This window comes from Anser brachyrhynchus (assembly GCF_964034855.1).
Source record: "Anser brachyrhynchus genome assembly, chromosome: 24".
In the NCBI taxonomy this organism is placed as follows: Eukaryota; Metazoa; Chordata; class Aves; order Anseriformes; family Anatidae; genus Anser; species Anser brachyrhynchus.
Window position 1 is genome coordinate 3,807,335 of NC_137717.1, and position 18,819 is coordinate 3,826,153.

The 18,819-nt window shown below is 53.6% G+C and overlaps 3 protein-coding genes across 7 annotated transcripts; 2 read left to right on the plus strand and 1 right to left on the minus strand.

Moving 5' to 3' along the window:
• The first annotated feature begins 276 nt into the window (after positions 1–276).
• SH3BGRL3 (SH3 domain binding glutamate rich protein like 3) lies at positions 277–2,317 on the plus strand. The gene is given in 4 exon segments (XM_080567321.1): positions 277–355; positions 358–464; positions 833–1,000; positions 1,395–2,317. Coding segments are annotated over 4 exon segments (405 nt in total). The 5' UTR covers positions 277–291; the 3' UTR covers positions 1,461–2,317.
• Positions 1,839–13,871, minus strand: UBXN11 (UBX domain protein 11). 3 transcript variants are annotated; one of them, XM_080567274.1, is made up of 12 exons: positions 13,735–13,871; positions 13,382–13,482; positions 12,543–12,597; positions 11,426–11,502; positions 10,809–10,920; positions 9,179–9,396; positions 8,767–8,844; positions 7,281–7,401; positions 6,182–6,285; positions 5,878–5,945; positions 5,008–5,154; positions 1,839–4,102 (listed from the first exon to the last, which is right to left on the minus strand). In XM_080567274.1, exons 2-12 carry the CDS (start codon positions 13,463–13,465, stop codon positions 3,928–3,930), a joined length of 1,239 nt encoding a protein of 412 aa, XP_080423400.1. In that variant the 5' UTR covers positions 13,466–13,482; positions 13,735–13,871; the 3' UTR covers positions 1,839–3,927. The 3 variants fall into 3 exon arrangements, with proteins under 3 accessions (XP_080423400.1, XP_080423399.1, XP_080423401.1); XM_080567273.1 differs by having other exon boundaries at positions 5,788–5,945; XM_080567275.1 differs by having other exon boundaries at positions 5,788–5,945; positions 12,543–12,592; positions 13,735–13,772.
• On the plus strand, positions 3,537–18,093 carry LOC308182509 (uncharacterized protein). 3 transcript variants are annotated; one of them, XM_080567317.1, is made up of 6 exons: positions 3,537–3,672; positions 11,302–11,554; positions 13,430–13,594; positions 13,815–13,924; positions 16,196–16,466; positions 17,716–18,093. In XM_080567317.1, exons 3-6 carry the CDS (start codon positions 13,446–13,448, stop codon positions 17,741–17,743), a joined length of 558 nt encoding a protein of 185 aa, XP_080423443.1. In that variant the 5' UTR covers positions 3,537–3,672; positions 11,302–11,554; positions 13,430–13,445; the 3' UTR covers positions 17,744–18,093. The 3 variants fall into 3 exon arrangements, 2 of the variants coding, with proteins under 2 accessions (XP_080423443.1, XP_080423444.1); XM_080567318.1 differs by lacking the exon at positions 3,537–3,672 and adding an exon at positions 3,996–4,680; XR_013941840.1 differs by lacking the exons at positions 3,537–3,672; positions 11,302–11,554; positions 13,430–13,594; positions 13,815–13,924 and adding an exon at positions 14,401–14,541 and having other exon boundaries at positions 15,190–16,466.
• Positions 18,094–18,819: the final 726 nt, after the last annotated feature.

An 18,819-nucleotide genomic window follows, 5' to 3' on the forward strand; every position in this document is an offset into this window, starting at 1 on the left:
GCAGCGTGTTCCCGTGCCTCGCTCCGGCCAGCCCCGCGTTGCGGTTTTGTCGAGCCGAGCGCAGGTGCGTTTATACGAGCGTTTGTCTTCCCCACTTGTTTGTACCGAGTATTTTGAGTATAAAATAAAGCTGCTCTGCTCCACTCGTGCAAAGCGGTCCTGGGGGGCAGGGTAAGGACGGGGGGGGGGGGGGGTAGGGCTCCGCCCGGCGCTGCGCTCGCTGGGGCGCGGCGGGGCGGTGGCGGCGGCTCCCGGGCAGGGCTGCTGCGGTCCCGGCCCCGCTAACACCGCATGCCCGGGCCCGCCGGCCCCATTGGTCCCCGCAGTCACATGCCGGGCGGCGGAGGGGCCGCCAGCACCCGCCTTCCGAGCCTCCCTCCGCTGGGCTGCGCGCAGGGAGCGGCCGCGATCGCAGCATGAGCACCCTCAAGGTCTACAGCACCTCGGTGACCGGCTCCCGGGAGGTGAGCGGGGCGTGGGGTGGCGGTGGGGCAGGGCTGGGAGCCCCCGGGGGGTCCCTTTCCTGGGTGGTTGTCGTTTCCCCGCGGAGCCGTGAGCCTCCCCACGCCGCCCCAGTCCGGGTGTTCCTTCTGCAGCCTCCTGCCGTGCATCACCCAGTGCCCGGTCCCCGCCCGCCTGGGTTTCGGCTCTCTGTGCTGCGTGTCTCCCCCCAAAAAAAGGGCCGAGCCCCCTGGCCAGGTGTAGGGTGGACTGCGGCCCGTAAGGAGTGGGAGCTCTGTGTGCTGGGCATCTCTGGCGCACTGGGTGTGTGTTTACCCTTTGAGCTCCTCCCCAGTTCTTGATAACGTGCCTCTTTCACCCGGGGTTCCAGATCAAATCCCAACAGAGTGAAGTGACCAGAATCCTCGATGGGAAAAACATCAAGTACGAGCTGGTGGATATCTCCCAGGACAACGCTCTTCGGGAGGAGATGAGGGCCAAGGCAGGCAACCCCAAAGCCATCCCGCCCCAGATCGTCAACGGAGACCACTACTGCGGGGTGAGGCTCCTGCGCTGCCCTGGGGATAGGTACCCTGAAAGCTGGGGGGCGTGGAATAATCCTGTGCCCTTGTTTGTGCTCGAAGTGGTGTCAAAATGCCTTCTAAAAGGCATTTCCCATGAGGTACACTGACAGGGCGTGGGCTGGGTTAACGTGCACTTGGAACACGATGGCTTGCAAAAATGGGGCCCGTGCTGGGAGTCGGGGGACCCCTGGGCAGCGGGGCTGCAGCGTGCGGGGCTGGCCCTGCCCCGTCATCCTCCCTCTGACTGGCACCAGTTTGGGCTGCGTGCTCAGGGGACCCCGCGCTGCCTGATCGGAGGGAGCGCGCAGCGCGCAGCGTTTGGGCTGCGTGCCTCTTGTTTGCGAGCAACCCCGTGGCTTTTCCCTGCAGGATTACGAGCTCTTTGTGGAAGCGGTGGAACAAAACACCCTGCAGGAATTCCTGAAGCTGGCCTGAGCCCCAGGCTCCCCTCCCGTCCTGGACTCTACCTGCATTCCTGAGCACCCTCATCTCTGACCACATCCGATTCCAGGTTGTCAGCACTGTCCTGGCACCATGACCTGTATCCCAGCACAGGGAAACCCCACGACCAAAACTCCTCCTTGCAGCTGCCTACGATTCCCTCCTGCCTAACCCCGACATCATCTCAGAGGGATCCAAAGAAAGTCTGACGCTCGCTGCGCATGGCCTCTGAACAAAGCTGGGCCTGGCTCACTCCGCAGCTTCCAGTGCCTCTGTAAACAGCAAAGCCTCTCGGGCTGTGCGAAGTGCAGCTGTCCGTCAGCCCTCTCCTCTACAGGGAGAGCTTCTGCTTTAGGAGGGAAGGGCTTAAGGTTGCATGTTACTTCCCACTTCCCCCGGTTGCTGTTACAATTGTAAATCCTGCTGCCTCACTTCCTTTATTATTTTTTTTTTAATCCCAACTGCACAGAATTACGGTGACTAATTTTTGTTTTGTTTTAACTTAATGCAGAAATACTGCACAAAGCTGGGCCTGACCGCCCGCCACGGAGCAGGCTGGGGCTGAGGTGTAAGGCTCGTGTCCCTTGGCAGGCTGCGTGAGGGGGATGGATAGGCCCAAAACTGGGACCCGTGCTGCTCCCTCGGTGCCCTCTGCTGCAGTGCAAGGGCTCCCTCGTGAGCATTAATGGCTCAGGGCTGCTCCGGAACAGCTGATGCTGCAGCTGTCTTTACCTTTCCTTTTTGAGTTGGCTTTTTGCAACCTGGACCAAGTGCATTTTGTTTTCCTGCCAAAAAGCAAGTTTATAACCAGTGTCGTCTTCCGAGATGCTATTAAATGTTACTGTACCTTTCGTGTTGGTACTCGTGGGTTTCTTTTAAATTGGTTTTATCTTGACTACAGGTTAAACATCATCCTCCATAACGATTCTGAGTCAGTTCCAGCTCGGAGGAGCTGAGTCAGTTGTACTCGCTGCTGCAGCTTGACACAAAGACCTTAACACCTCAGATTGCTGCCACTAATCAAAGGCTCGTGGGACTCTGAATCCCCTGCAGTGCAGTAGTGACAGGTACCTCTCAAGCAGCCCTCTCCTGCGTGGGGTAAGAACGACAGCATGGGGGAGGGACAGCTTCAGACAGACCCATGGGGAGAAAAACGAACCTGTAGCGTAAAAATTCCCTGGTGGTTTATAGGCTGGCTCACAGCAGAGGGGCAGTGGAAAAGGCTGCTCTGTAGGAGGGTCCCTGGTGCACTCCTGTATGTGCTGTAGGTGGAAAAAAGAAGGAAGCTCGTTTACAGCTGTGGGACTGAGTCACTGGTCACAGGGAGCCTGTGGAAGCAGCTGGCCCGTGCTGGTGGTGTTTCCCGTGTGAGCAGCGCATGGCCGAGCTCCAGGCAGAGGGGCCTGGGGAAGGCAGAGCAGTTCCAGGAAGTGCTCAGGGGATCCTGCCTCCTCCTGTAGCTAATTCGAAGTTTACGGAAGTGGAAATTGCAACTAAATAAATGCTGGGAGCCTTTAATGAGGGCTGCGTGGCAGCATGTGCTGGGCCTCTGCTAAAGGGGAACCTGCCTGAAGGTGCTGCCTTGCACAAGTGGGAGTGTTGTCAGCTGGGAGTCAAGTGGGAACTTGTCGGAGCCGAAATGGGAAGAATGTCTTGGGAAAGGGGCCTGCAGAGCACGGCCCCAGCCCACAGGAGAGGAAGATGGTTTACTCTCGGGGTTCAGCAGAGAAGAACCGAAGGGATTATGTTCTTCCCCGATGACACGGTGTCTTGTTGCAGCGGGCTGGGAGGGAGGGAGGAAGGAAGGCCAGCAGCTCAGGGCCACGGCAGGCTCGTTCGGTGTAGCTGTGAGCCTCAGCCCCTCTGGAGCTGGGGGCTGTCCAAGGGAAGAAGCTGTTCACGTACAGGAAACCCAGTAGCAGGATCTCCTGGCTGCACTGGGTCTGGCTCGGTCCCAGCAGTGCGGTGGCCCAAGGCCATTGCTCGAGACCATATAACTGAGCCTGTTTCTCTCGCGGTGTAAATGCAGATGAAATCTCGGGGGAACAGCAGTGTGGAAAGCAGGCTGACCCTGGCTGTGTGGCTGTCCTGCCCGGAGAGGAGTGCTGCTCCAGAGTCCCTGAGCCCAGCCAGTGACTGCCCCAGTACCAGTGTAAAGCTGCCAGTCTTCCTGAGCAGGGATCAGCCTGCATAACCTTCGGCAGAGGTGAGAAACCAGGTCTCTGAGCTGACAGAAATCCCCTGTGTTAGGAACCCAACTGCCTGGGGAAGAACACCCACCCACAAGGCAGCGGGAGACTGGGGCTGCCACGTGGCACCCCGTGCCAAAGGGAGGCCAGAGCAGGAGCCCTCCTCTCCGTCCCAGGTAACGGCGCGGTGAAACTGGATCTGGAAAGACAACTCTTGCTCTTGCCAGCCAGGGGGAGGTTATAACACAGCTCACAGTGCAAGGGCAGCAGCTCTAGGAGCTGTTACGCTGTGTACAGCCCTGCCCCTCTCGTGGGAGGGGGTCTCTTCTCCGCAGCAGCAAGGAGGCCCTGGGGATCAGGCCGCATTCCTGCAGGCTCCTGGAGTTGTCCGCGTACACCCTCTGGGGAAAGGTACTGATGATTTCATACGAGCTGGAGTCTCCACCCCTAGGAAAGAACAGCGCAATCTTTCCTATGCACAAGATCCCCCAAGGTTTTGCTGAGATGCTCTGCCTAATCCAGTTGCAGTTACATAAGAGCAGAGGGAGAGGCTGCTTCTCGAGCGCAGGCCAAGCAGAACAAGGCTTCCTGCCCTCACTGCATGCAGCCAGGCGCAGGGCGGCTGTTCCAGGCTCCCCAGCTGCAGTGAGGCCGTTAGATCCCAGCAGTGAGCTCATTGTGGGCTCAGACAGAGGCCAGGGCTGCGGCCTGTGACAGGAGGGGAGACCAAAGGGATCCCCACAGCCATGTGGAATGGTCCCCAAGGGGATGGGTGAGCCTCTGGGCAGTATGAAGTGCGCTGGGACATCGAGCTGGCTGAGCGAGGAATGGCATTTGTCCAGCAGCTGGCCTGAAGGCAGCAGCTCAGCTTCCAGGCTGCACCAACACCTTGGGAATGGTGGCGACAGGCCAGTGAGTGCTGCTGAGCAGCTGGAAGGAAGCGAGGGCAGTGATGGACCTGGGCAGGATGGCAGTTCTGAGAGGACAAGAGGCATCTCTTCCGATGTGTCAGCTTTTTGTCAAAGGTGGGTATTAAAAAGGAGCTGGAGTTCCAGCAGTTGGACCCTGATCCTCATGGGTCCCTTCCAACTTGGATGTTCTATAATTCTCCGAAATACTCCAAGCTAAAACCCTGGCAGCGGTGCTAGAGAGCACATCTGGTGTTGGGAGAAGCCAAAGCAGCAGCAGAAGGTGCCCAGGACCTCCTGGGGTCTGGGGCTGAGCCCTTCAGCTCAGTGCAGGCTGCTCTGCTCGAAGCACGGCTCCAGAGCCTTGAGCAGCAGCTGCAAAGCCTTCCCTGGGGCGTGACGGAGCGGGGTGGGGAGCAAGGAGGGAGGAAGCTTTCGCCCTACCTGGCGCGGGCAAGGTGCTGGCGCAGTTCCCCTATGGTCTCTGTGAACAGCATCCTCACGGTGTACGTCTGCTCCCCGCTCTCAGACTTTATGCGGAGAGTGCAGATTTCAGGGGCAGGAGCCCCAGCCTCTTCGGTTCTCTTTAACCTGGAGGTCAGAAAGCCTCTTTAGCTGAGGAGCAGAGATTGCGAGCTCTTCTTAACAGGCAGAGCCTCTGGTGTGCTGGGGTAATTGAATTGGGGAGGGGGGCTTCTCGTTTAGGAGTGGCATGGCCTGACGGGGTGCAAGCAAACTGACCCACAGACCAAACTGCTGCTTTGCTTTCGCTGCTTAAATGTGCCTGGAAAAGAAGGTTGCTGACCTTTTTTTGCTTTTTTTATTTTAGATCAAGATTGTCTGGTAAGATCTTTGCCCTACTTTTTTGATTAAAAATAATCTGCTTGGGTTTTTTTCATCAGCTATTTGGGTCTTGTCTTGCGTGGAAGACTAGGAGTGGAAAAAAGTGCTGTTAGTGTGACCTCCCCCTTGCACATCAGTTTCCTGGAGGGATTCTCCCATTTAGCAAACAGCTTTTTGGATGGTTTTAAATATTTAAGCCTTGGCTTGCTGTCGGGAAAAGTATTTTGCTGCAATAAGTAAGTAACGCTTTAAACAATAGGAGCTTTTGTTAGAGATGTGAAAGAAGGAAGGTTCTTCCCAAAAGACCAAACTTGGCCTTTTTTTAAAAAAAAAAAAATGATTTTCAAGGTACAAGATAAATGAGGAAGTAAATGGACTTGCCCGACAGAACCCCCTGAAAAAACCTGCAGTGACTGAATAGGGGGAAGATGAGAGCGTGGCGAGGCAGGGATGGCGGGGCTGTGCCTGTACCTCTTCAGGGCAGACAGTCTGGGTGTCTCCACCAAGATCTCTCTGTTGCTCCACATCCCATCAGAGCCCTGAAACCAAACCGAGTGTCACCACTGCCTCCCCTGCACGGAGACAAAACCAGCGCCAGAAAAACCCGGGAGCAGGTGCCAAAGTGCCACGTGTGCTCTGGTGGAGCCTCTTTGGGAGGAGGAGGTTACACAGAGCTGAGAGAGGCCTGAGGAAGGGGTACACGGTACTGGGCAGGGCACTGAGCCCAAGGAATCGCTGCCAGCCTCGTCTGGGTGGTGTTGGGGCCCGCTCATACCTGCTGTGTTGCTCTGACTGAGTCTCGGATGTTGATCGCTTCTCCTCCAGGGACTGAGGACTTAGAAAGTTTGTTCAGAAACTGCTTCGAGGAGGGTTTGGGACCTGCCAGAGCAGAAGGGAGATGTGTGTGTGTGTACAGTCCTTTTGACGATTCTCTGTCAGAATAGACTGATTTGGTGAAAAGAGACCAGATCAGCCAACAGAGAGAGCTCTAACCTCCCTTAGCTAGGCAGAGGCTGGCTCTGGGTGTACCCAGCAGCAGCTTGTCCCGCTCTCTGGCCCGCTAAATGTTTGTCAACGTAACCAGTGAGTGACTGTGCAGCCTGTTGAGCTCACCTGTGATGTGCAACAGGCAGATTCCTTGTTAGTCCTGCTGTGAACAGAAAAAAACTGAAACTATGACTTTACGGGCTTGGAAATGGTTTTCATCTTGTGAGGGTGTATTTGTAGGAGTGAGTTCATCTTTCTGTGGTGTCACTGGGCAATTATTTTTTTTTCTTCCACTGCATTTGGCTTTCCAGGCAGTGACAGTATCTAGCAGGTATGGCTCTGCTTTGCAGGTTGCTAGAATCCAGAAGCAAAATGAGCAACGTGAGGCCTGACCTCATGTCTCATATCCTCTCATGAAAGTCTGAAGAGGAATCATTCATTCAGAACAGCTAAGATTGGTCTAGCTGGAAGATGTCCCCATTTATGGAATGAGCTTGTAGGAGAACTGGAGTGGTTGCAAGTTACTCTTGCCCAGGCATGCACGGTTCCCTTGACATCCTTTGATGGTAAGGGTGAAGCCAGAAGGAGCCTGGGCTTTCAGAGAGGTGGGAGCCAGATACATTTTGGGAAACCTACTGATCTTCTAGTCTATCGTGGCTTGTCATGCCTCATTCTTTAAGACTTAATGGTGAGAAGACACCACGTGTGCTGGTTGGCGCCTAATTTTTGAAGCAATACTGGGGCTACTAGTGCAGGGTTTTGACCCAGAAGTGTTGCCTTCTTCTTTGAGACCCCACACATTCACTTCTTGCAGGTTGGACTGCCCTGGTAAGGTTTAGATTCTCCTCTTTGGGAGCTGCGTTTTCAAGGCAGGTGTAGGAATTTACCTGGGATCTCGTCGGTTTCCTGCACCTTGCGTGATTCTGAATGGCCAACAGCTTGGCCGAGGCCAGGGAAACTCCATGGAAGGTCTCCCTCCTGAAATACCACATCCCTTTTGTCGGTGACCTGTTGAATTAAGGCCAACGGCTATAAGCAAATCTGACTTGCAGTTCTTACTGTATCAGAAGACAATAAATTTTAGCAACAATCTGGAGCTGTAAACCCCAAATGAAACAGATGTTTCCTTGGAAGCTGCTCCAGCTGCCCAAACTCAGTGAAATGTACCATTAGGTCCTGTAGGCTAAGAAAGCAAATCCTGGACGATCCCTCGGGTCCCTAAGATGGCCCGTCAAGTCGTTCATCCATCTCAACAGGCACCGGACAGCTCCCCCCTTTCCACAAGCTGTAAGAAATGTGCTGGGACCTGACTTTTCCTCTGTCTCCACACTTAATAATGCTCTTAGGGCGGGAAGAGATGTGAAACCAGCAGGTTGGGGTTGGAGAGGGATTTACTGTCAGACTTGTATTGCTCTGGCTGACGGTAGAAGAAGCTGCAGTGGGGACTGACAGGAGGCTCCAACAAATCAAGGGACGGAGAGTGCCAGCCTGAGGCCCCCAGCACTGGGGAAAGCTGTATAAATAGGGGCAGTCTTCCTGTCTGGGTTAAGATACTGCCCTGTGGTTTCCAGATGTAGTCAGCTACGAAGGTAGTACAGGGAACCACAGACCCGTGAACCTTGCACAGACCTTCCTCTTCCATTTGATTTTCTAACCTCCCCACCTACCAGCTCATGCTAGCTGTTCTGACCTTCTACTTGCTTGTGCAGATGTGTCCTGCTTTCTTCGTGGTGGTGGGCAGGTGTGCCACCCCTGTGGCCTGCCTGCTTACATTTCATTACGTTTCAGCTGCACTTGAAGACCTAATTTAGAGTCCTTTAAAGCTGTCTGAAAATGTGGCTTTAGCTTTTTGCTATTTCTGAGAAATAAATAAAAAAAAGACCCAAAAGAACCTCAGGTGCCTACATCCATTTAAGTTATGGCAAAATAAACTCTCCCTACAACCTCCTTGAGAGATGCTTGTTCAATCTGTTTTTAAAAGCTCTTGCAGGTGAACTAGTTGAGGTTTTTTTTGTTGTTGTTGCACAGCTCTTCAGATGCTGCATATGCTACTTCTCTTCTGCAAAGCCTGTTATGTTCTCAGAAGTCTTGATCAGAGCCAAGATTCACCGAGACACAGAAACCGTTCAGTCCTGATGCGCAAATACTCGCTTCCTCTAACGGCTCACAGGTGTGTTCCTAGCCACCCTTTCCCCAAGACACACATGCAGAGAACTTAGCTGCTTGCATGCTGTGTTTAGAAGCCTTAAACTCAGTTTGTTGTGTGGAACATCCAGAAGATTGGTGAAAGGGAAAGAAACTGGAACCATTTTCTTAGGAAGCAGACCGCTTTCTTTCAAAAACTTGATGAGAACAGGGCTTTGCACTCCTTACCTGAAAAGGGATGCCATCAGGGTAGCGCATCTGCAGCTCTGAAGGGAAATAGCCATCCATGATATCCTGCAGGCATTGCTGAAATAAAACAAGAGCTCATGGTCATACCTCAAATTTTCTCTTTATCTGATGACTAATATTTACATCCTGGGCTGTTCCTGTTTGTGTTGTTACTGCTGTGCAAAATGTCTGCACCTACGGCCCAGATTGTTCATCTCTTAATAAATCATGACACAGTTGCATACTAGAGTGGTATGCAAGTAGGAACACGGGTGAGGGGCTGGAGGTCTCGGTAGCTGCTTGTTTTTAGGATGAACTCTCACACCCTCTTCTTATATATTCCCTTTCCTGAGACTTAGGCTTAGAGTCACCCTGCTAAGATTCATTAATTCCTCTACAAACATTTCCATACCTGTGCTGATGGTTCCTCGTAGGACCGAAAGGGTCCATCGAGCATGACGATCCCATTCTGATACAGCGTAAGAGGGAGGGGTTCTTGCTGTCTCAGCCGGGCACCCTGAGGCGTGTGCTCAATTTGAGAAATGCCTTCTCCAGCTAGCATGTTCAAATCCTTCACATTTTCCAAGATTAAATCAAAATCAATCTCATGTTTGGAAACAACTGCCTCACCTGTGGCAGAAGGAGCAGAGTTACGGAGGGAAGGAGATGCCAGCTGAGCCACTTTCACCTCTGGGCGGATGTGTTTGACTTGCCTTTGAATGCTAGCATAGTGGGGCTGTCAGCGCTGCCTCCATTTTTCACCTTTCATACCTTTGCAAAGCATGGTGCAACAATCCTGCTGTGGTGCAGGGCTGCCAGGTTTACATGGGCGTGTGCAAAACCACAAAGGCACAGTAGCAGAGAAACAACCCTCTTGCCTACAAGCCAGTTTAACTCTGCTGCTAACTAAGGTGCAGCCAGCTGTTTAGCAATCACATCCAGCAGCTTGTGTTTGGTTGTGGGTTCGTAAGTGTTGTCCCTTAACTGCGGTGCTACAAAATGCATGGAGGGAGGAACTAGGTATCTAGGCTGGATAAATGGAATAGGGCAGACTTGACGAAAAAATGTCGGTGTAAACACAGCTGGCTGCGTGCTCCCAGTCACCAGCAGATTTCCCCCTCTAAAGCAGATTTCTCTCTTGCTGGGATGCTGCTGAGGATGTTTGAGTGTTTGAGGAGGGTGGCAGGGTAAAGTGGTAGGAGTGTTATAATGGACAGAAGAATGAGATAAGAAGAGGAAACGAAAGGCAGAGGGTATGGCCTTTGCTTTTCTGTTCTGCTTTTCTAAGATCTGAAAAAGGTGAGAAAAAAAGCTGCCTTAAATAGGAGAGGGGAAATTCTCCTGTAAAAAGGGTAACTGAAAAATCATGAAAACATTTCTCCTGCTTTACCCAGTCTGCATCTGAGGGAGGGATGGATTAGTTAGCTAATATTTGTACAGCAGTTAGGAAGCAGTATTGGCTGTATAGCCCAAGTATTTTTCTATTTTGTTTTTTCTCTGTTACCACTTCCTAAGAAGCCTTTGCCAAATATGCTTGGACCCTACACAGCACAATCAGGTCCCAATTAAACCACTCACATAGGGGCTGGGAGGAAAGGCAAACAATACTCTCTGATGGAGCCAGACAATATGGGTAAGTTGCTACAGCTACTATATATACAAAGCATCTGATTCCATTTTCCACCCATTTTACGTCAGTGTTATTAGAGCAATCGAGCTTCAAACGTTTAGCGTATGTGAACTCTCCAGGAAGCAGCTGCTGCGAGGGTATTCTTCCAAATGGCTGAGCCACCAGGTTCTCTCCTCTTTCCTCAGATGGGGCTTATAAAACTTCGATATATAAAATACCACTGTTCTGCCTGGCCTAGCTCCTGTTAAATTGTTCCATGTCTCTGTCCCAGAGACATGGACTGATGTGAAGACCCAGCACAGGATCACAAATTCTGATGGCCTGCTTATCTGCTCTAAGGAGTGTCATACCTTCTCTAAGCACACAAGGGGAGCTAGGATGGTTGCTTCAGCAAAGAGCCTTGATGCTTTACCTGGCTTCCAGAGGCTCTTTGCTGGCAGGTCTTCATCTTTGAGTGACTGTAAATCTTCCAGCTGTTCATGCCTCTCTCCAACCCAAATCAGACCATAGTCATTTAGGAACCGCTGTAAGAGGAAAGCACGAGCCAGTGTTGCAGATCAACAGAAAACTAGACCTTCAGAAAACTACAAATGGAAGCCTGAGAGTACTTGGCTGCAGTTGTGAGCACCAGAAGCAGAAGTGAAAGAGAAGGTTTCTCTTAAGTTTACCTGGCTTTGGCAGACAGACAAACTCTCTGACAGAATAGAAGTACCAGGCTAAAGGGAGAATGAAACTATCTGTAGTGATACAGTAGTTTCCCAAGTGCCTAATAGCTGCATAGACTATTTCTACGGTCGTTGAAATCAAAATGAAGAGGCTTGGAGGAGGCTTAAATGTCTGTGTATAAAATAAACATAATAACAGATTACCTTGTAGTTCACATCCAACCTGTTCTTTCTTTTCAGAGGGGTGAGGTGAAGATTTGTGATTATCAAAGTGGCAGCTTGAAAAGAACCAAGCAGTCTGGGACTGCAACAATCTCAAACCAGAGACGCGGATGGCTTAGAGCAAGTGAAGCAGACATCTCACCTCCATCTCCCAGACCTGGGTCTGCAGCTGAAGGCACCTCATTTCCAGATCCTCTGCTGTGGACGAGTCAGGAGCATCTGAAAGGGAAGACTTGGTTTTTCTGTGCACAGCCTTAAAGAAGAGCTACAGGTAATGCATGTCCCACGGTGCAGATGCCCCAGCAGTCTGCCTGTACCATAAATGAACTCAAGCCTGTAAGACGCAGGAACTCAATGTGAGTTCTGCATGCTGGTCCCTGACAACCTGACTTGCAGCACTTTTAGCCCGTTCGTATCTTTCTCAAAAATAGTTGTGAATGAGGCTGGTGAAGTTTTATGCTGCGGGAAGCTGATGTGAGCAGTGCTGTTCACAATTATACAAGGAGAATTGCTTGGCTTAGTCATAAGAAACTTCTCCGAACGTCAGCAGATGTCCACTAAAGCTGGGTCCAGAAACCTAGGCTTAATAGCTGGAACAATGTACGATGAGGTACAAAACGTGTTTGTGGTTTGATAGGCGTATTTTTCTCTGCTCAGGAAATAGAGAATTCACCGCAGCTTTGTGCTAATAAGATAGTTCAGCCATCGTAGGAAATGTATCTGGGATCAGCTGGAGAGTTACTGGATTCCAAGCAACAGAGGGGTGAAAGAACTCCAGTGACTCACTCAAAGCTGGGCTCAATTTAGAGGTAGGCTGCCTTACAGGACAAGTGAGCCTGGACCTGCAACTGCAAGCAGATTTTTGGTTTTGCTTAGCTGTGAGTCCTCTTTTTTTTTTTTTTCCCCAGCCTGTTTGAACTCTGCAGTGGTTACTGTTCTTTTTTTTTTTTTTTCTGACCATCCTCAGGTACCTTTGTGGTTGTTTTTTGCTCATGGAAATTTAGTAAGCCATAGAAAATAGGTCAGGAAATAATGTTTGCACTGCACCAGAAAAGCAGAGTAACTGATGAAGTGAGAATCTACCTTGGCAAACAGCACCACGTGTGTAACTGATCTCGCTCACTGAAGAGGCTCTTGGGCTTTTAAGGCAAGGATGGCTCAGAGGGAAGGTCTCCAAGCCTGTTCTGGTGCAGTACCAGGAGACCTGTAACTCTCCCACAGGTAGGAGCAAGGTGCCAAGGGCAGAACAATTTTTTTACCTTCTCCTTTCTGAAGAGTCTTCATTTTCTCTTCAAGTTCAGCAATCCTCCTGTCCTTCAGGATCAGAATGAATAATGACCTTGTTAAGCTCCTCTGCTTTCAGGACCTTGAGGCAGTCTGCATAATTAGTCCTGGCTGGGTGAGTCAGTGCTGCACATACTCTCTCAGATGGGCAAAATTAGGGTTAGAAAGGCTGTATCGCCTCACGAATCATCAGGCTCAGCTGAGGGGTGGGATATAACACAGTGCTTCAAAAATAGGTAAGGGGCATTGAGAACCTATTTTCCTCGCCGCCATCTGCACAAGAGATGTGGTCTCATGTCCCTGTACTCCCTGCTCAGGCACAGCTCGTGCTCTGAGCTGGAAGTGGCTGATCTAGAAGCCAAACCAGCGTCTTCGCACCCTCTTATTTCTAAAAACAAATAATCAAAAACAAAACACCCACCCACCCCCCCCAAAAAGAAAACCAACAAAAAACCAAACCACCAACAAAAAACCACAGCTATTTATTCTAAACTGCAGCATTACAAAGAGGCCTGTTCTAGGACGACTTTACTGTCTAAGCAAAAGGAAGAAAAGAAAGGTCCGAAGTCAAACAGATAATGATATTAGTGGAAGGATGCAGCGAGTCATTAATTCTTAAAGTCACAGCAGGGTCAGCACAGCAAGGACTGTTCAGTCTCCAATGTCAAGGACTGATATGACTGCTCTGTTGCTTTGCAAAGGATTATTTGTCTAATTAACAGACCAGGCTACATCTGAGCAAGTGTATCGCTACCTTGGCTCGAACAGTTAAAGCAGGACACAGAACAGGCCTGGAAAAAGCCAGGGTTTTTACCTTCAGTTGGATTTCTTGTGCTTGTTTATCTATTTTTTGTTCCAACAGACTGATTTTTTGCATTATGGATGACATGAGTTCCATGTCAGCGGGAGCTGCGCCTGAAAACACAAATATAGCACGTTACCTCTCTAAAAGGGCAATTGCTATCGGAGGTACATCTGCACCACAGGGGACTACATCCAAGAATTCCAGTTCTGCCACAGGACCTTTGTGAGTACCCCGTGTGGACCTCTGGTGGGTGCTGGGTACAAATCCCTTGGTGGGTAGGGGGATGGCTGCATCACTGACAGCATGCTGTGTATGTGAGAGGGAGACCACACAAATTAGCCCTGGCCTGGGGTATTGAGTACCTGAGACTGTCACTAAGAAGCTGTGATGGCCCAGAACCCCTTAACCGTTGAGGGACTTCACCCTGTGTATTCTTTTCCAGTATCGTCCCCCTTGAGCAGGAGGGGAGACTGCCTTGCTCTGGGTTCTTTGACCAAGGAGACAGGCTGTCACCTGAGAAGAGGCACAAAGAGCATGGAAGAAAGAAAACAGGTCAGCATTTTGCATATGACTTCTCCGAAAGGAGGTAAAGAAACATGACGGTTATGCTAAGGGAACGAGAGGGGAGGAGAAAACAGAACGGCCCAGGTCTGTTCACTCCCATAAGCACTCTCAAAATAATAAGGGTATGAGGGCACTCGTTATGGCACAGGACCCAAGGGAACATACGATCTCAGCAGCCAGAAAGAGCGATCACAAAACGGGGCTAGCAGAAGGAGACCATGACGCTAATGCAGAGCATCCTGTGCTGTGCTGTGAGGCTGAAAGCGGTGACACCGAGCTGCGCTAACAAAAAGTTCACTCTGGGAGGAACAGAAGCAGCAGCCTTCACTGACAGTGGAAAGACGGCTTTTGCTCTAAGATCTAATAGGAAGGATGTGACCTAAAATGGAACTGTAAAACTCGATGAAGCTCTAATGTGCACTAGGGGTTGCTGAGGATGTGGAAACCCTTTGTTACTTATCTGATTTTGGACATGTAGGAGAAAGAGCCACGATCGCTGCAAAACACGTAAGATGGTAAAAAAAAAAAAAGCCTTACCAGAAGACGCAAACAACTTAGCTCTGCCCTTTCACTAAAAATGAGGAGAGAATATGTAGAATCAAAAGGTAAGTTCATTAATCAGGGGGGAGGTTTGCTTGACAGGCAAACTTTTTAAACGTGACTGAGCAGGCTGCCCAACCACGCCTGAACCGCAGACCTTTTCCTCGCCAGCCCGCCTTCCCGGTGCAAACTGCTCGCCTTCTGGCCGGGGGGGGGGGTCACGCACCCGCGGCTCAGCCTGGCCTCGAGCAGCAGCCGTTCAGCTCCCCGCGGTGCGCCCTGCGTTGGCTGCCTGGGAGCAACGAGGAGGAACCGGGAGCGGAGCGCAGCGCTGGGCTGGGGGCAGGCGAGTCCCGCCGCAGGCGCACAGCCAGCCTGCCCTGCTGCAGCGAGGAAGGGCAGAGTCACACACGGCGGCTGGGCCCTGTCCCCGCTGTCCCCGCTACCTGCTGGGGCCCCGCGGGGTGGGGGGGGTCCCCGGGCTGCCCTCAGCGAGCCCCGGGCCCGCTGCCCCCCGCCGCCATCTTGTGTACCGCGCGTTGCCGCGGCGACGCCGCGCCGCTGCGATTGGCTCGGCGCCGATCACGTGGGGCAGAGAGGCCGCTCGAGGACTACAAGTCCCGGCGTGCACCGCTCCGCCCCCCCCCCCCCCCGACCTGCCCTGCAAACCGGCCCCGTCATGGCGATTTTTAAACTTTTTGTTTTTCGCTTAGGGGTTCTCTCCACGCTTCGTGGCGCAGCGAATGGCAGCTAAACCGACGTTTCCTCTTCCTAGCCACCTCCTGCGCGCCCCTGCCCTCCCACGGGCACGGTCTGCATCCGCAGGCCACCCCAGAGGCATTGCACGCTGCACAAATTTTCCCTTTTTTTGGCTCAAAGCTGGGTTCGGCTGAGCCAGACCCTGTGCCTGCGGCCGTGGCTCTTCCAGAGGGCCCTTGGCCTGCATGTCGCCATCCCACCGCCACGTCTCTCTGCTCTGTGCAGAGTTCGGCCTCGTTCCCTGGAGAGGGGCAGCACTTTTTATGGCACGTTTGCTGTCTGCAGGAGCCTTTCATTTTGACGATTCTGTACCGTGCAAAGACGAACTAAATAAAGCGAAGGTGTGCTGCTGCATTCAGGCGCTGTCAGCGCTGGGTGGACTAGGCTCACGACTGCATGCGCTACACAACTGCAAAACCAAGACAAGTGCATTTCACACCCATGCTCGTCACCTTTTGTCAGCTTTAGTTATTTCAACCTGTCTTAAAATAAGCCTCTGTTTCCTGCTGCTGCAGTCAGATGGGTGCTGGAGCTCAGAGACATGCTGTGAGCAGTAGGGTGTCGGGGCTGGAAGGAAGCATCATCCCCATCCACTACCTGGATCAGACCTCCCTGTCATCCGTGTTTGTAACCAAAATTCCGAGCAACAGCTTGAGCCCAGCTCCTGTCCTGAGCTGCAGGGGACGAGGTTTGTTACCAGGTGCGATGTTTGCAAACCCTCCTGGTGCAGCAGGAGGTTTTAACCTGTAACAAGCACTGGTCCTACACAGGCACGGAGCTCATGACAAGAAACCCCCATGGGGGCAGACCTCAGCCCAGGGGTGTTGTGCCGCAGGCAGTGTTATATGGTGTGGAAAATGGGAGGGCGAGAGGCTCCAGCTGCCTTTGCTGGAGATGGGCTGGGACATCATCCCCACCTGCATGCCCCTCATGTCATCCCGTGAACCTTCTCCCTTGCAGCATCAGCAGCCTTCTCGATGCCTTGCCTGAATCGCCATGGGTTTGATTCTAGCTGCCCTTCTGGGCGGCAAGGCATGCTCAGCAGCAGTGGCATGGGGAAGGAAGGTGTGATTGGTGCGATGGGGCCACGGCTGCACTTTAAAGCCTCCGACTGCAATCACCGCGAGCAGATGAGGAAGCGTCGCAGCAAACTGTGCACCGAGCACCGACCATGCAGCCCCTCCAGCGTGCCCACCTGTTCCTCCTGCTTGCCCTCTTCGCCCTCTGCTTGGTAAGAGAAACTCCACAGCCCAGGGGAGCTTGGGCACCCCAAAAGCTGGGGGGCAGCCAGATCAGAACCCTTGGGTATGGAAGCGGTTGGGAGGGGGGTAACCTTGGGGGGTTAACCAGTTAACTGGTGGGAGAATTTCTGCCGCTAGCAGGAAAACAGCATTATATTTCCTATTGGAATTTAACCCTGGCTGTCTTACTAGGAGCTTTCCACTGTAGTCTGCAAAGTTTAAATACTACTATATGTTGCTTTTTTAAGTGTTTTTTGCTTAAGAGCATTGTGCGTATACTGTAACCTTGGCACTTCTCAGCTCTCCGTCCCATCTTGAAGCTTCTCCTTCGCATCCTGGCCCCATCCCTGTCCCCATCTCACGCCTGGTTCAGGGATGCTGAGCATGGCTGTGGGGCTGGAGGGATACCAGGCACGGCCGTGGGGCTACAGGGACACTGGGCACAGATAGAGAGTTCCCTCATCCCCTCGTCCGTCTGCAGGTTGTTTACTTTCCCATGAGAAGCGAACCCCTTCCTCATGGCACTGCGGGCTGTCCCCATCCTCATCATTGTTCCAGCTCCAGAGAGACCCAGTGGGGCTGAGAAACAATGAAATGCACTGCTGCTTGCTTGCACCGACCCCCCAGAGAAAGTGGTTCTGTACAGCCAGGGCAGGAGGAATTCAAGCAAATGCCCTAATTTGAAGGGAGGGTCTCTTTAGAGAGGGAAGGAAACTGCCCTGAAATTTCCACCCCAGCTGCGTTATCATTTCACACAGTGACTGCAATGCCACCGCTTGCAACAGCCCACTGTACCAACAGGAAGGGGTTCTCTCCTCCTCACCGCTGGTTCCAGCACGGGGCTTTCCCAGCTCCATTTCTGTGCCCCACATCCTCCATGGCAGGGCTCGCAGGCCCCACGTCCCCAGCCGCTTCCTCAGAGCGGCGCGGACAGGAGGAGGCCACCCCCTCACTCCTGCTCCCCCACTCACAATTTCTAACAGCCCCTGGCTAGAATTGTGGTAACGGCATGGCAAGGGCTTGTTTTGGGCTTCACGTTTAGGCTTCACGCATGTTTTACTTCATGCAGAGGGAAAACCCAGAAGCTGACTGATCTGCGTGCAGCTGGGGGAGAGGAGACCATGCGTCCTGTCTGGCACCGGGGCACCGCCTGACGGGTCCCGCCGGGGATTTCCCCCCAAGGCGCTGCTGCCTGATCCCACGCGTGGCGATTCCTGACTGTCCCCTTTTCTCTTCCAGCCCTTCATCCAGGCGCACGAAAAGGTGAACAGCGGTGCCGCCACCAACAACAGCACCATGCCTCAGAGCAGCCTGAGCCCGCCGGGCAGCAGCCCCGCCATCCTCCTCCTCGCGCTGGGGCTGGCTGCGGCCTTCCTCCCGCGACTGTGCTGATGGGGGACCTCCAGCTCCCTGCCCTCCCCGTGTCCCCCCACGAAGACGCCCCCAGGACGGCTCCCCCTGCCCCGGGCCTGCCCGCACGCTGCCGCCGCTCCCCCTGCCCCGCCATGCCCGCGGCGCCCCGCCATGGCCACAGCCTCCGGCAGCCCCGGAGCTGCTCGGCCCTGGAGCGGGAGCGCTGCGAGGCTTTGAGAAATAAAGCGTGGAGGCTTTGTGGTATTTCTTTATTGCGTTATTACACCGCGGTGTTTATTTTGGTGTTACGCTCCGGCTGGGCTCGCTGAGGGGCCCCAGGCCTCGCTGGAAGCCGCAGCCGGGCCCTAAGGCGCGGGGCAGGGGCGCAGCGCCCCCCTCAGGCCGGGCGGATCCGCCCCCAGGCCGAGTCCTGGCCTATCGCAAGGTGGCCCCCGCCGTGCGGGCCAATCGGACGGCAGGGCGTGTGCTCCTCACCAATCCGGCGCGGCCTATCCCGGCTCGGCGGGCTATATAAGGGCGGGCCGAGGAGGCGGCCATTTCCTGAGGGAGCCGCGGGCAGGGCCCGCGGGGCTACGCTGCGGGGGAGCCGCAGTGTCCGTGGCTGGGGGGCCTCCGGGCTCAGCCAGACCCCGCTCTCTGGGGACCTCTTCCGGCCCCCAGAGGCTGGCGGCAGCTCTGTGGTTCTGCATCTGACGTCCTTCCCGCTGCCTGCGTGCCTTCTGCTCGCCCACCTCCTCCTCCTCCTCCTCCTCCTCCTTCTCCTCCTCATCCTCATCCTCCTCCCCCAGTCCCGGCCTCGCCCCGCTCCCCCCGTGCCCTCCCAGCACCCCAGGTGTAAGCCCAGCCCTGCCCCAGGCCGATAACCGCCGGCTGCCCCAAACTGGCTTCAGCCTTGCTCAGCAAACCGGGCCCCCGCCAGCGTTGGGCTCCTGTGCCCGCAGCGAGGACAGCAGCTCCGCGTGTCCGGCT

Bases quoted from the DNA above. Each gene is read 5' to 3' on its own strand.
- LOC308182509 (XM_080567317.1), top strand. From the start codon at position 13,446: ATGGATGACATGAGTTCCATGTCAGCGGGAGCTGCGCCTGAAAACACA. The intron at 13,925-16,195 runs GTCAGCATTTTG...TCTCCCTTGCAG, and splicing joins GCATGGAAGAAAGAAAACAG to CATCAGCAGCCTTCTCGATG. The intron at 16,467-17,715 runs GTAAGAGAAACT...TTTCTCTTCCAG, and splicing joins CCCTCTTCGCCCTCTGCTTG to CCCTTCATCCAGGCGCACGA.
- UBXN11 (XM_080567273.1), bottom strand. From the start codon at position 13,465: ATGGAACTCATGTCATCCATAATGCAAAAAATCAGTCTGTTGGAACAA. The intron at 7,402-8,766 runs GTAAGGAGTGCA...TTAATTCAACAG, and splicing joins CTGATGGCATCCCTTTTCAG to GTCACCGACAAAAGGGATGT. The intron at 6,286-7,280 runs GTAAATTCCTAC...CTGCTCTGGCAG, and splicing joins GGAAACCGACGAGATCCCAG to GTCCCAAACCCTCCTCGAAG.